General features: G+C 36.6%; 1 protein-coding gene across 12 annotated transcripts in view; it reads left to right on the top strand.

Annotated features, from left to right (window-relative positions):
• The window catches only part of NEK10 (NIMA related kinase 10), a 273507-nt gene that overhangs the window by 71569 nt on the left and 186472 nt on the right, over nucleotides 1–15466 (top strand). For 10 of the 12 annotated variants that reach the window (XM_033212837.1, XM_033212844.1, XM_033212841.1 and 7 more), the window contains exons 14-22: nucleotides 419–480; nucleotides 1971–2048; nucleotides 4008–4072; nucleotides 6089–6191; nucleotides 6285–6413; nucleotides 6921–7058; nucleotides 9931–9976; nucleotides 12431–12552; nucleotides 12690–12792. In XM_033212837.1, the coding sequence (XP_033068728.1) occupies nucleotides 419–480; nucleotides 1971–2048; nucleotides 4008–4072; nucleotides 6089–6191; nucleotides 6285–6413; nucleotides 6921–7058; nucleotides 9931–9976; nucleotides 12431–12552; nucleotides 12690–12792 (846 nt within the window). The remainder of the gene's footprint in view (nucleotides 1–418; nucleotides 481–1970; nucleotides 2049–4007; nucleotides 4073–6088; nucleotides 6192–6284; nucleotides 6414–6920; nucleotides 7059–9930; nucleotides 9977–12430; nucleotides 12553–12689; nucleotides 12793–15466) is intronic. The other 2 variants (XM_033212845.1, XM_033212839.1) reach the window with 1 other exon arrangement.

Below are 15466 nucleotides of genomic sequence, written 5' to 3'. Positions count from 1 at the left end.
TACTCTTATTATAAGGATTGAATTGGATAATATATTTAAAGCATTCTTTTATTTATCAACCATTATAGATATATTTGTTGAGCACCTGCTGAGTGCCAGGGCATGTGTTGGGCACTGGGGATTGCAATGAAATGGACAGATGCAGTACTTGCCTCCTGGTACACAGTAAGTTCTCAATAAATGGCTGCTGTGGAATAGATGTGCACAGGAAATACTTGGAGAGGAGAATTAGAAGCCACTACAAGTCAGCTTCTCTTCTTCCAGAGCTGTGCCAGAAGGAAAATTACTGTTTCTTGAGGAGTTACTTTGCTAGTAAGCATAACAAAATAATAAAAATACCCTGTGGAGCAAGAGAATTCATGTGAAAGTGTATTTATTGTAATGATGCACACTATGCATTTGATTGTTTTCATTCCAGCCTGCTGTGCTGCCCTCACTGAGCTGGTGCTCAATGACACCAATGCCCACCAGGTGGTTCAGGTGAGAGCACTCCTTCTCAAGGTCAAGTCTCTGTAACCATTCATAATCAACTCACCTTGTGGTGCAGTCTGTATCCCAGAACATAGGTTTTGGGATCCCATCATGTGATTTAAAAACTATTTTAACATTTTTCATTTCACTAGTAGAGTTCCACTTTATATTTTGTCCTTCCTCCTTTAACTCACTTGACTTAAAAAGGACCGACATGTGGTTAATTGATGTTTCTTCATTATGTTATATGCAGTACTTTTTATTTTATCTTTCTAAAAGGGATACTGTGAATTGCGTTAATTCTGGGCATATAGAATACCATAAGATAAGGACAGCGGTCATTTTGATTAAGACTATGCATCAGATGATTAAGTTAGAGATGATGATTGAGACACAGCAAACAAAATATTTATTGCCAAGAAACTGACTTGGCAAAGTATCATCCACTAATTAATCTACTGTATGTACAGCTATATATACATGTTTGTGTGTGTATGTATATATACACATAAATATAAATTAATATATCTATATAAATAAATATACACACGTATATGTACAACCCTTGTATGGGCTTCTATTGCAAAAGTTACCTCCCACTTAGTGAATTTTACAGAGAAAACCTTTTGATTGTGTCAATACGATATCCGACTTCAAAATACATACATGTTAGTAAGGGATCAGCTCATCAATGATTAAATTAGGACATAAGAGAAACTCAGCAGATCAGCGGGTAGTTGATAAAGCAGGGCATTTGGGGTTGGCCAGACTGGGGTTTAATTCCTGGAATTATCATTTCTTGGCTTGGCTTCTAAAAAATTAATGTATCTGCTGTAAGTATTGTTTCCTCATGTATAAAACAAGGAAATTATAGACTAATTTCACAGAGTTGTTACAGAAATTAGATGTGAAAAGGCAAATAAGGCTCTTTGCAGTTATAATACGAATGCCTGGATACAGTAAAGATTAGTACATTATATATTTACTAGATAATAGAAAAGTGGCTGTAAGGTATTATTATTTGTTCATTCCTTCATGTGTATATTTCAATTAAAAAATCTAGAAAGATGTCAAGATTATAATAAAGACATAAATTAATAACTATGAAATATAATTTCTCCCTTTATGGTTGTGGTAATTAAGGATATAAATAAATATTAAAGATATAAATCTAAGATACTGGGACACCTTTACTCTGTCCCTTTTTAATCTCTCATTCTTTGTTTTTAAGGTATTTGAATCACTTTACGTTTATGTACTTTATAATAATCTTGACTCTCCACAGACAGTTGAAATTTTAAGATTGTAGTTGCACTCTTTGGTGTTTAAAAGTGTTATGTTGACATTTTAAATATTGTCCTGTAATGTTTACTTCAAGGTCCAAAGTTATACTAACATTTCTTCTTTGATATTAATTTTTGAGATTGTTTATTTGCCTCTTTATGCTTGTGTATCACTACAGTGTTGTCACTCATAGTATGTCCCCTTTATTCTTTCAGGAAAATGGTGTATATACAATAGCAAAATTAATTTTACCAAATAAGCAAAAGAATGCAGAAAAAACTAATCTCTTACAGGTAATAAACGCCAGTTGTCCTGCAATATCATGTTATTGAAATCTGGGGTAACTTTGGTAAAATGATCTATGATTTTTAGAATATTTAGATTAGTACTGGTCCCTGTACTGACTATGGGGGAAAAATACCTGGCGAGGAAGACTGGCATGGCATGGAATCAAATAATATTAAAACAATGCAGAAGGCTTAATAGTGGTTTCTCTGTGTGGGAGAATTAGGTGATTTATTTAGGTGTTTCTTTGCTTATCAATAAGTTCTATTTTTTAAAAAAAAATTCATTGCTTATGTATCAGAATATAACAACAGGGGAAAATTATTTGCCATCATGGATCTTGACGGATGAGAAGGGACTTGCCAAGTGGATAAGCGGATATTGGGTGGGGCACCAATGGCATCTGCTGCAGGATGGAAGGGCATTCTATGCAGAGGGAACAGCACGCACCACGTGTGAAAGCTGTGAGCTTAGAGTGTGCTGAGGGAAGAGTGAGCTGCTCAGTGGGGCTGAGGTGTGTGGTTGCGGGAGGCAGTGCTCCAGGAGATGAGGCCTCACATGTAAGAAAGGGGAGCAGTTATGCAGGTTCTAAGTTCATTTTTGAGGAGTGGGTATTGGGGGAGCTGAGGGAAGGGTGAGCTGCTCAGTGGAACTGGGGCATGTGATTTGGGAAGGCAGTGCTCCAGGAGTTGAGGCCTCACATGTAAGAAAGGGGAACAGTTATGCAGGGTTCTATGTTCACTTTTGAGGAGTGGGTATTGGCAGAGTGGGGGCGGGGGGCAGTGTCCCTAATGTCAAAATCTGATTTAAAGTTAGTCTTTGCAATAGTTGTAGCTCATCTTTTCTTTTTCCCCCAAGTCATTTTGAAAAGGAAGAAAGAAACAACCTTTGTCTCCAATCTGATTTAAGAGTTATCATCCAAAATGATGGCCAAACCCAGCAGACTCTTTGGGGGTGTCTCTGTGCTGGCGAGCAGGGGTTTTTGGAGAGCTACCAATGGGAAGGTGCAGGCATGGGACGATTTCTTCAGTGCATCACAGATATATGACACTGTGCTGGTAAACAGATGAAGACAAACCCATCCTGAAGATACATTTTGTTAAGCCAGTAGAGGGTTTTTTAGAATTCTAGATGAAGGGCTTTTGAGGAGTACGCATGCTCTCCCTTTCTCACAGTCTCCACTGCTCTCACCTGGCTCCTTCATGTCATTTTGTTGCTGGCCCCACCTCTCTGGGCAATTTGTTTGGGACACTTCTGTATTCAGATCACTGATTTTAGGAATTGATCCCAGATTTGATTCAGCAGACCGTGATCACTCCAATGGTGGCCTATTGTGCAGGCACAGCTGCAGGCTGGGCACGCTCTTTTTTCTCAGTTCTGCAAAATGTCAGATGTTTATTTTTCCTAGCTAAAGCTTCACAGGCCTCTTTCTGAGCATTCTAGGGAGTTACTATAGATTGTTCTATTTGGGGAATGCTTAAGACTCTTTACTCAGGAGACCAATTTGTCAAGTTTGAGTCCAGTGTGCCTGTGACTATTTTTATATGTCATCATTTCTAGTGTTTATTTTCTCACAGAAACCATATAAATATTGAGGTACACATAGCAGGCTAGAAACAAAATAAACCTTGAGCTCCTGGAACTCTTTAGACATTTGGTTTTCTCAGCATTGGAATTTTATTTCTTGTCTCTGTACTCATTTTGTACTTTGTAGAAAGAAATTAATGCCGAGTACCAAGTAAAGCAAGGCCAATATTCCTAGCATTCTACAACAGAAACACTTTGTAAATACGGGAATGACCCCAGGTGTTGGTGTTTTTTGTTTTCACTTATAAGCTTTGGCTCCAACTTGGACCAGCCACTTACAATAAAGTCATGTTAATGCTTACTTCCTGTTAATTCTTTCCTGAAAATGTTTTCATTTGCTGAGCTACCATTTAAGAGTCACATATCCTTTTGTTTTCTAGTGTTATGCTTTCAGAGCCTTGAGATTTCTCTTCAGCATGGAAAGAAACAGACCACTCTTTAAAAGGTATGAGGTTAGAGAAATATAAGTGATCATTAGATTTAGGAGCTCATTAGATTGAACTGTTTTCATACACTTGGCTTAGATGCAACAGTAGGAAAATAACGCATCAGTATGCAAACCATGTGTCTTCAGATTTCTGATTTCACAGATATAAGTGAGTTATTGTAGTGATTCAGTATCCAGCCACACTGAATATTAACAGAATGATGATGCAAGAGCATAAATCACCGTATCAATACAACTCCCCTTAATTACATGTGACTCCTATAATTTTAGCTTTCCTTTTGATAATTAAAGATATTGACATTTTTTAAAAATGGTGTTAAAATATGAGCTTGCTTTTTTCCAGCTAGAAATTTGAAAATTGATCTGGTAATTTCCCTTTAGTCAAAGGGAATTTAATCAAAGGGAAAACAAACTATTTTTCTGTGTGTCTTTGATAGTGTAGGAGCTCATTTGAAGGGGAGGCTGTATGTTCTGGCGTCAAGATACTGCGTTGGTGAGCCTGACCAAAAGGTCACCGTTTTGGGAAGCAAACACTGATTCCCTCAGTGGTGTTCTGCACACCATTTAGTTGGGTGGGTTAGCCAAAATCATAGGCCCAAGTTTTCATTAACATTTTGTTAATAAGGCAGAATAGGCATAAAATATTGAGTTAATATAGTGTTTTTTGTTCAGAAAGTATGAAACATCACTTTTTGGCCTTTTGGCTGACATCAAGTACAGAAAGCATGGAGTATTTTATATTGTTACTTTATTTTTATACGATGCTTGGATTTAGAGGAAAATAAAGTAAAATTAGTTCTTTTTTTTTTTTGTTTGACAGAGTCTCATTCTGTTGCTTCTCCTGCCTCAGCCTCCTAAGTAGCTGGGACTACAGGCATGCACCACCACACCTGGCTAATTTTTGTATTTTCAGTAGAGGCGGGTTTTCACCATGTTGTCCAGGCTGGTCTTGAACTCCTGACCTCAGGTGATCCACCTACCTCGGCCTCCCAAAGCGTTGGGATTACAGGTGTCAGCCATTGCACCCAGCTACTTATTCTTTATGCTCTTTCATTTCAAAGCTCTAAACCATCCCTTTTAGCGAACTCAAATATTTTAAAAGCTCTTGAAACCAGTGTCTTGGGAATGATGAATGAATCTCCTTATTTGTTTTATTTTTCATACCAGTATTTTTATTTTCATGGAACTTTAATTTAAAAGTTGGATTAGTATTTACTTCTTACTAAAATCTGAGTCAAATGACATTTGTGAAAGTGCTCTACACTCCCCCAAAAAACACCCAATGAATGTTTCCTTCTAATATATTCAATACCTATACCCCCAAATATCTTACAAATAAGATTTTTGTATAATCTGTATCATACCTAATTTTAAATTATGATAAAAATATTAACATGCCATCTACCTTCTTAAAATTTTAAGTGTACAGTGTTGTTAACTGTGAGCACAAGGTTGTACAGCAGATCTCTAGAACTTTCTTCTCCATTTTTTTTTCTTACCCCACAAAAACTGTAAATAGTGTATTTTTTTAAGGTAAGTTGGGGAATATTGTTTCCCCAACTTTGTTGATAACTAAAAGAAGTTAAATTTGTTTCGTGTCATTAATCAGTGAGCGAGCTGCATTCAAAAGGGAAGTAATGGGCCGGGCACGGTGGCTCACGCCTGTAATCCCAGCAAGGGATTGGGAGGCCAAGACGGGCAGGTCACGAAGTCAGCAGATCGAGACCATTCTGGCTAACATGGTGAAAACCTGTCTCTACTAAAAATACAAAAAACTTGCCGGGCGTGGTGGTGGGCGCCTGTAGTCCCAGCTACTTGGGAGGCTGAGGCGGGAGAATGGCGGGAACCCAGGAGGCGGAGCTTGTGGTGAGCCGAGATCGCGCCACTGCACTCCAGCCTGGGCGACAGAGCGAGACTCCGTCTCAAAAAAATATATATATATATAAATAAATAAAAAGGGAAGTAATGATCAACAGTGTCCAAGTTGTATGGTGTGTGTAATTTTCTCTGTAGACTTTTCCCCACAGACTTGTTTGAGATCTTCATTGACATAGGACATTATGTACGTGATATCAGTGCTTATGAAGAATTGGTATCCAAGTTGAATTTATTAGTGGTAAGTCCTGAGTTTTCAATATTCTGGCAGGCTGCTATGTAGTAAGGATGGAATTTATGACAGAAACCCATTTCCTTTTTATATTTTGATTAGGAGGATGAACTGAAGCAAATTGCTGAAAATATTGAAAGCATTAATCAGAACAAAGCTCCTTCGAAATATATAGGCAACTATGCGATTTTGGATCATCTTGGAAGTGGAGCTTTTGGCTGTGTTTACAAGGTGACTTTCCCCTTGGGGAACATTTCTGATACTCCCAACCAAACAGGATGTCACACTTGCACACCGATATTCAATTGAATTGGAACTCTTGTCATTGAAAAATAGCAAACAAATAGATATGAAAATTAGAATGACTGTTTTTGTCAAACAGAGAGAGATAGCCACACTAATATTGTTTTAGCTGTAAGCTCAAGAAATCGGCCACTGACTTTTTAAGACAAAAGGCGTCATTAATCTCTCACAAAAGTATTCAAAAAAACTTCTCCCAATGCATGATGCAATCTCTAAATTGTAAAATGCTACTAACTATTGCAGATTGACCCAGGGGATACCAGTGTTTTGAGCTGAGCTTAATGTAAATACAGCTGGAACTTTAAATGCTCTGTGACTTATTTATATGACTTAGTTACTCATATGACTTTGTTAGTCTATCTCTTTCTTCCCCTTTCTACCTTCTCCTTCTTTACCCTGTTCCTTTGTTGTTGTTGTTGTTGTTCTTTATTTTAGGTTAGAAAGCGTAGTGGTCAAAATCTTTTAGCAATGAAAGAGGTCAATTTACATAACCCAGCATTTGGAAAGGATAAGAAAGATCGAGACAGCAGCGTAAGGAATATTGTTTCTGAATTAACAATAATTAAAGAGCAGGTAAATGTTTTTCTTGTTTCTGAAGATGTTTTTCTTAAATATATGTCATTGCAAGAAAGTAGAGTTGTGGTGCTCTTGTCTATGATGCTTATGAACTAGTTCCATATGAAATAATTGACATTGAAGCAGTGATATTTTTGCCAGCTTTTTCCCTAAGGCTTGACACTGAAGCATAAAACACTGTCTGGAGTTTATATCAGGGTCATGGATGCAAAACAATTGTATTTACAGTACAGAATGCATCATATATGAGAAATCCTTTTCTTTTCATTGTGAGCATATCTATTATTTTCTCATTATATTTTAGGATATTTGGTTACTTAGTTACATACATAGAAATATTACTGTTTCTTGACTTTTGCCAAATGGAACTGAGCTGTTAACATTCCTCAAATATGGCTTATAAAATCTAGAATGTAGATTTTCAAGATGGGTTATTATTTATTGGCATGAGCAGAATACTCTGACATAATGTAACAGCTCAGTTAACACTCATTATGAAAGTTTGTTTGAGGAGGAAGAATAAACATTTCAAAGAGAAATGGGATTTCTTTGTGTGATCCAAGAACACATTGGTTTCTTTTTCAGCCTTCCTTGTTTGCACATTCATTATGAATACTGTTCATTTATAATTCCTGTGGTGCACTGTCAGCTTCGCTGCTTTCGTCCTCCACTAGTCACATTTGCATAGCATCTGTGTTGGGATGTAACAGATTCCATGAACATGGAGACCTTTATTCATAGAAATCAATAGTTCTACTCCAGTGTATACATTATAGTAAATATTATCATTAATTGTTTATTTTATAGTTGATTTTATTACTAATAGACCAGACTTTAAAAAGTTTGTTCATGTGTAGTTTGTTTATGTGTTTGTGTGGTCATCTAGCCTTCCACAGTGTGCTCTTTCATTGTAGCAAAAGGCTAGAACAGGGCTTTTGAACTAAGCCAGTCCAGTGTTTTCATCTGGACCCAAATATGGTTTTAGTCCTTACGGGTGAGCCAGGTCCAGAATATGGTTCTGGTTGGTTACCTGGTCACATATTGTTTAAGATCTGCTGGCCGCTTGCTAGCTGATGAAGTAGATTATTTGTTTTAGCATGTTTCCTAAGAAAAGAAACTGTTAGACTAGGATTACATAAGAGGCCTATGCTTGGGCTTTGAGGTGACTCAAAATTGCTCTCTCACTAGAGGATCAAACTGATGGAAAGGATGATAACACTGAGTCCTTAAAGGAGGAGGTAGTGGCAGGCAGAAGCAAAACAAATGGGGCTAGAATGGGAGAGTAAATTAAGATTAACCTGCATTAACAAAGAGGATCCCAAATGCAGGTGCTTAAAAAGAGGACACACAGTACAGTGGGTTATTTCCCTTTCACGGAACAATCCCAAAGTGAGTAAATCATGTTGGAGGTGTTCTCTGCTCCATGCGATCATTTGGGGATGCAGGCTTTTTTCTCTCTTCTTGTGCTGTTACCTCCTAGTGCATTGTCTTCATCTGTGTGGTTGAAACTGCCATAGCCATGCTCACATCCAAGGTGGGATGAGGAAGAGCATGGAGGGCTATTCCCAAGGTTTAGAGTTCACACAGGAAGCACACATGCTTCCTCTCATATTCCACAGGTCAGAACTGAGTGGTAGCCTCACCCCCAGCTTCAAGGGAGGCTGAGAAGTCTTCTCTAACTGGGAAGCCATGTCCAGCTACAACTGCACTGCAATGAGACAGCAGGTTTTTGGTGGACAGTTAGCAATCTTCCTGCAAAAAGACTTGCAGAAAGACCAAAAAGAGATGCAAGCAAGCCATTTGTTGATGTGATGGTGACTGTTCTAAGATAGATTTTATCTAGAAACTCAAATTATAAGCAAAAACTACAAAAATATTAGCATTCTTCTAGAAAATGATCTTTTTTAATTAAAAAATTAGAAATTCCACTAACATTCTTAACTTATATCAAAGAGAAATTTCACCAGACACTTTTTAAAAATGGTGAGGAAGACGTTATTCAATACTATGGCAATAGAAGTCAAACTATTGTAATAGAGGAGAGAGATTGAACCCAACTCTGAATTCAAGGAACGGACAGCTCGGGACTCAGAGCCAATGGTCAGGGTGAAGGGGGTCAGTGGATGGAAGTTTGCTAAGAGGAACTTGGTTAGATATCAAGGGTGAGTGGATGAGAAACATAATTGGATGTCAAGGGTGGGAAATTTTTCCATAAACGGACTTAGCAGGATATAAGTTGCTAAAACTGACAAACCAAGGATGAGGCCTAGTCATGAAGAGGACTCAGAGGAGTCTGACTAAAGCTTGGTTAAGTAGGAAGTCCTTGTCAACTGTTGTTATGATTTTAAATGAGTTAACTCTTAGATTATGCCTTTTTCCTACTAATCATTTTGGAGAGCATAGAAAGACAGAAATAGTGTAAATAGACACAAACTTTACATAAATATTTATATGGTAGAGAGAGGTAAAGAACAGTGAATATTTGTAGTCAACAGAAGTTACCTCATTTCACTTTTCTCCTTTATACAGTCTGTGTGTGGGTTTGTGACAAGGCATGGTAAAGGAATTCTTAAGATTCCTTCTACCTCTATAGTTCTCTTGGTTAAGTTAGATAGTAAAGTTAGGTGATAGAATGTTTTTAATTTCATTTAATAAAGCTATATAGGATTGCTATTTTCAGATCAGTTTATAAGCAACAAGTTTTTAAAAATCACAACAGTCTCAGTTCAATGATATCTTGAAATGCTTAGCTTTGTAAATAAATATAATTTCTTTGTAGTTTTCAAATATGAAGTCCAACTAAGTAGTCAGTGAAAAAACTTGTATTTTAAAGCAGTGCAATACATGTTTGTTATTTATTTTCTTATAGCTTTATCATCCTAACGTTGTACGTTATTACAAAACATTTCTGGAAAGTAAGTATGAGTTTTCATGATATTTCTAAATAAGGAAACATTTTTGTCACATATATTTTTATATTAGAATGTCACAAAAGAAACCTTATCAACTATTTTATTGACCCTTTTTTGTTAATATGACAGTAGATGCTCTTAAGCATCACTTTTTTGACTAGTGAAACAGTGACCTAATCAGTGACCTGAAGATAGTTATAAAATACTTAGCTCCCCGTGTGAAAAACACATGAACAAATGAAAATAGTTATTGCTATTCTCATATACAAAAAAATCACTTAATAGGATCAAGAAAAAAGAAAACTAATGGATGGTGGTTTCCTTAAGAAAAGAAAAGAAAGTTGCTTTTGTTGACTCCGGTGTCATTTTCCATCCCCAAAATAAGTTGGAGAGAGCTAGGTCTTTGAGATTTCTTTTACCTGAAGTTCAGGTAAATGCCACAAGGTGGCGATGGAGCCCAGACTGATTCTGCAGGTAGGCAGGCTTGCTTTCTGCAGGTATGATGGAATGCTGAACTAGAACCAAAACACAGATAAGCTAAACTCAGCCACTTTTTTTGTTTGTTTGTTTTAAATAGGACCCATGACAGAAATGATACAAGTATTGATAAGCTTTAATGATATGTGTCACATATGAAATGTCTAAATAAATCTCCACTTGAAGAATGATTTAAAGAGATACAAGGCAATGATTGGGGCTTCCGAACTACCTCTTTATCGGTGCTATTGCTATTTAAGAAAACCTTTTGTGTGTGTACATTGACATTTGGGACAGCAGGGAGATGGGAGATTTTACCCATCTCCCTTCCCCTAGATGACTCAGAAAAACTCAGTGCTAAAACTCGTGCAGTAAATCCTGTCCCCTTAGCCATTTGTTCTTGATGTTAAAATAATTTTCTATAATTTAGTGCATATCCCTTCAAAAAAGGTTGGCTTCTGACTTGTACTGAAGTGACGTAACTTGTCTTAATATAAAAAATAAAAACTTTTTTACTACCTGACAGCTTCCAAAAAGAACTGGAAATGGCGGCCGGGCGCAGTGGCTCACGCCTGTAATCCTAGCACTTTCGGAGGCTGAAGCGGGTGAATTATTTGAGGTCAGGGGTTTGAAACCAGCCTAGCCAATACGGTGAAACCCTGTCTCTACTAAAAATACAAAAAAAAAAAAAAAAAAAGCTGGGCGTGGTGGTAGGCGCTTGTAATCCCAGCTACTTGGAAGGCTGAGGCAGGAGAATTGCTTGAACCCGGGAGGCAGAGGTTGCATTGGGCGGAGATCGCGCCACTGCATTTCAGCTTTGCAACAGAGCAAGAGTCCGCCTCAAAAAGAAAAAAACTAAAAATAAAAATAAAAAAGAGGAAGAATTGGAAATGGCTTAAAAATATATAAAATATGATATAATAGATTAAGAAATTGCAATAAAGAGGAATGAAGGATGAGAAAATTAAAAATAAAGCTAGAGGTAGTATTGGTACATAAATGAATATTTCTTGACATTATGAAAAATTGGAAACAATATAAATGTCTATCTGTAGGAGAATGATTAAATAAGTTATGGTATACACGTATTGTGCAATACCATACAACCAGCAGAAAGAATGGTATGGATCTGTGTGCACTGAAATATAAGGCTGCTTAATGAAAAAAAGCATAAATTGCAGAACATATATGATTCCATTTTTGTGAACATTTTCTACACACATATTTTGTATACATGCCAAAGTTTCAAAAGACACATATCACATCCCATTGTTAGTAAACCCTATTGGTTTTAGAGGAGGAAGTAGAATTTACTCCTTTGTTTCTTGGCATCCAAAGCAAAAAGACAAATACAGTCAGTCCTGAAGTTCTCCGTATCCATAAGATAAAACCTGGAGAAGTCCATTTTTTTTGTTTGTTTTTGCTTTTGAAAGGCATAACAGAAATTCCTATCATGTGTATTATTTTCAACTGTGTCATTGCAAGACCATGGCATTATTCCGGTGTAAAATTCTGTAAGGTAAATCTTTCAGACTATGAACTAATACAGTTGAAAATGCAATTTTCTGAATGTCTTGACTTGATCTGAGGGTAAATTTTAGACTATTGGGAGGAAGGATGGGCTTATAGTTTCTTCAGGGAATCCTCCATGACTGGAGGTCATTTGCTTGTTCTCGGTGGCACCTTTCAATCATTCCACATCCTGGCATACATAGAAAATGATAATATTTGCCAGTGTAAACTTATGCTAAGGGGTTGCCTATAGCCAGAAGATACTGTTGCTGGGCCCCTGTTTCCCTAAGGCCCCCCCGCCCCCACCTCTTCCAGGGCTGAGTAGATCCATATTTAACACATCATCCCTAATTCTTTAGTGTTAGTGTCCCGCACAGGCATTGGGAGGCTTGAACTCTCATTTGTCAAGTTTTTCAAAATATCTGTATTGAGTTTAAATGTCTATGACCTTTTGTGATATTTATATAGATGATAGGTTGTACATAGTTATGGAGCTTATAGAAGGAGCCCCGCTTGGAGAGCATTTCAGTTCTTTGAAGGAAAAACATCACCATTTTACTGAAGAAAGACTATGGAAAATATTTATACAGGTATGTTTTTATCTTCATTAAATTTTTCTTAAAACAGTAAAGTTCTGAGCTGACTTCTTAAAGACATGTGCAGTAGTCATTATTGGCTATATGTATGTTGGGGGAAATAAAATTTGTTTTCTATTCACTGTTTCAAGCTGTGCTTAGCTCTTCGATACTTACACAAGGAGAAGAGGATTGTCCATAGAGATCTGACACCAAACAACATTATGTTGGGGGATAAGGACAAAGTAACAGTTAGTAAGTATAAAGATTTTAAACCTTTTCACTAAAGAATCCCTGAATACTATTCTAGAGCAGTAGTGTCCAATAGAACTTTTGGCACTCATGGGAATGTTCTTTGTCTGTGCTGTCCGGTACCGTAGCCACTAGCCACATGTGGTTATTGAGCACTTGAAATGTGATGAGTGTGACTGAGGAAATATATCTTTAATTAATTGTTTTTTCTTTACTTTCTTTTTTTTTTTTGAGACAGAGTCTTGCTCTGTCGCCCAGGCTGGAGTGCAGTGGTGCTATTTCAGCTCACTGCACGTTCCACCTCCCGGGTTTTCAGTGATTCTTGTGCCTCAGCATCCCAAGTAGCTGGGATTATGGGCACCCTCCACCAAGCCCACCTAGTTTTTGTATTTTTAGTAGAGACAGGGTTTCACCATGTTGGCCAGGCTGGTCTCGAACTCCTGGCCTTGTGTGATCCACCCGCCTCGTCCTCCCAAAGTGCTGCGATTACAGGCGTGAGCCCCCATGCCCGACCAAATTTTATGAAATTTTAATTTAGACATCCCTATGTGATGAATGGCTACCATGTTGGACAGTGACTAGTGTAGTTCTAAATGACTGAGCTGTATTTTGCCCATATGAGAGAATGAACTACTCTTGGAATACATAAGTATTTAATTCCAAAATCAATGGTTTTCAGGTTTTTTCTTACTGCAGAACACTGCCTCATCAACAAAAGCTTTTATGACCACCACATGAGCACGTTGTTTTGAACCATTTTACCATAGTCTGTGCCTTATGAGTGACAGATGTACATATGGAGGACTATAAAACCTCTAGCCATTTGTATATTTCAGCATAGAGTTTTGTTACAGTTTTTTTCATCTGTAGCAGGTAGGCCTGATGTTGGATAAAATTTTGCAAATGAGAAGGTTTATTTTCTCCTCCCAGTTGTTAAATTCTTAATCATAACTTAAAATTGAGTTTGTAACTTAGGAGGACGTATTGGCTTTCTCCTGCCTGCCTCATGAACGCTTGTGTTACCCTCATGGACTTTAATGGTTCACTAACTACAATTAGGGAGACACCTTCCTAAACCAGCAGTCTCCAAATATTTTTCATCATAACATCCCAGCAGTAAACATTTTTTAAGAATACACTGCCAATATACATAGGCTTATTTATAAATTCTATACATATATATTACTGAGCAAAGATTCTGTAGTAAGTAACAAAGTCCACAGAAATAAAACATAAAGGGATATGTTTAAAAATAAAAATAGAGGTCTTAATACTTTTGCTGCCCTCCACCCATTGAGTTGCCTTAGAAACTCAGTGCTGGAGACTACTGCCATCAATGTTATTGATATGGAGACATCATCGATGTCATATGACAACATATGACAGCATCTAAAGCTGAGTCCCTTAGTTTTAGAATTTAAGTACTCATGAAGGCAATTCCAAATGTACACATTTGCTAGAACAACATGTGTTCAGGAACGATAAGATGTACCATCCAGATTTTTATAAGTAGAACATCATCTTAATATATTAATATTAATATATTTGTTCAAAAATAAAAAACAACCTACAACAGAAACTCTAGATAACCTTCAATACAGAGCTACCTGAATATTTCCAAGCCAATGCATTGTGAAATTAAAAAAGGGACAAAATAACTTGAATCTTTATCTTGGACACACATTTGCTTAATCACTTGAAATTAATTATACCTTTGTTTACCTTAGGCTTTTTATGTTTTCTCTTTTTATAAACTGAACTTATATTTCCTGAAAATTTTTTGCAATTTATTTATATGCTGGTAAGTCAATTTACAAGTTAATAAAGATTATTATAAATTATGTTTTAATTTTATAACAAATAGCATATATATATACATATATAACACAGTTATGTATGTATACAACAGAGCAAACATGTTTAATCCTCCTTAAATGGCTGTTCAGGGCATATTTTCTGATTAATAGCCAACTCTGCATTTTATTTTCTTACAAAGATTAGCTGTAATCATTTCCTTTCATTACATTTAAATGTACTAAGCTTAATCTTTTATTGCAGTAGCCTGGTTTATTTTTTTCTAAACTTATATTTGCTTTCTTTAGTTATTATCACACATTAAAATAGTTTACAAAATAAAAAGCTTATAGAGAAAAACAGTTTTATGCCCCACCCCTTTGAAACCCTTAGTTCTCTTTGCACAAAACAGCTACTTCTCCACTTTTTATTCTTTTTCTTATATGGTATTTGCTTTTCTATTGTAATGGGTGAGAATTTAGTTTTCTTTCTTCTTCCCCATCTACCATCCTGCCAGTACAGTTACAGCAGAATTTTATGTTAAGTCAATATTCAATGTTCACATTATTATCACTGTGTAATTATTGTTAGATGTTGATTACCTATCCTTTCTCATAGATCGTTTTGTTTTTCTTAGAGTTAATGAGTGCCTTCTTTTTTGTTTGTGTTCCTAGTTTTCTTTGTACCTATTTTTTGCTTTTCTCCAAATCTTCCAGAAGAATTATAAAGCCCTCTCAGTACTATTTCTACATGGTCAAACTTGACAAGTACTCCCACTTTTTTTTTCCTGGACTCCTTGTACCTGCAGCTGCTTGTTGCAGTGTACTCTGGGTTTCACTTTAGGCCTGCTGCACAGCCATTGTCATGGAACTATTGTTTATTG

The sequence above is a fragment of the Trachypithecus francoisi genome, unplaced genomic scaffold (genome assembly GCF_009764315.1).
Source record: "Trachypithecus francoisi isolate TF-2019V2 unplaced genomic scaffold, Tfra_2.0 Lachesis_group0, whole genome shotgun sequence".
Taxonomy (NCBI): domain Eukaryota; kingdom Metazoa; phylum Chordata; class Mammalia; order Primates; family Cercopithecidae; genus Trachypithecus; species Trachypithecus francoisi.
The sequence above is the reverse complement of the archived record's forward strand: the minus strand, read 5'-3'. Positions and strand labels throughout refer to the sequence as shown.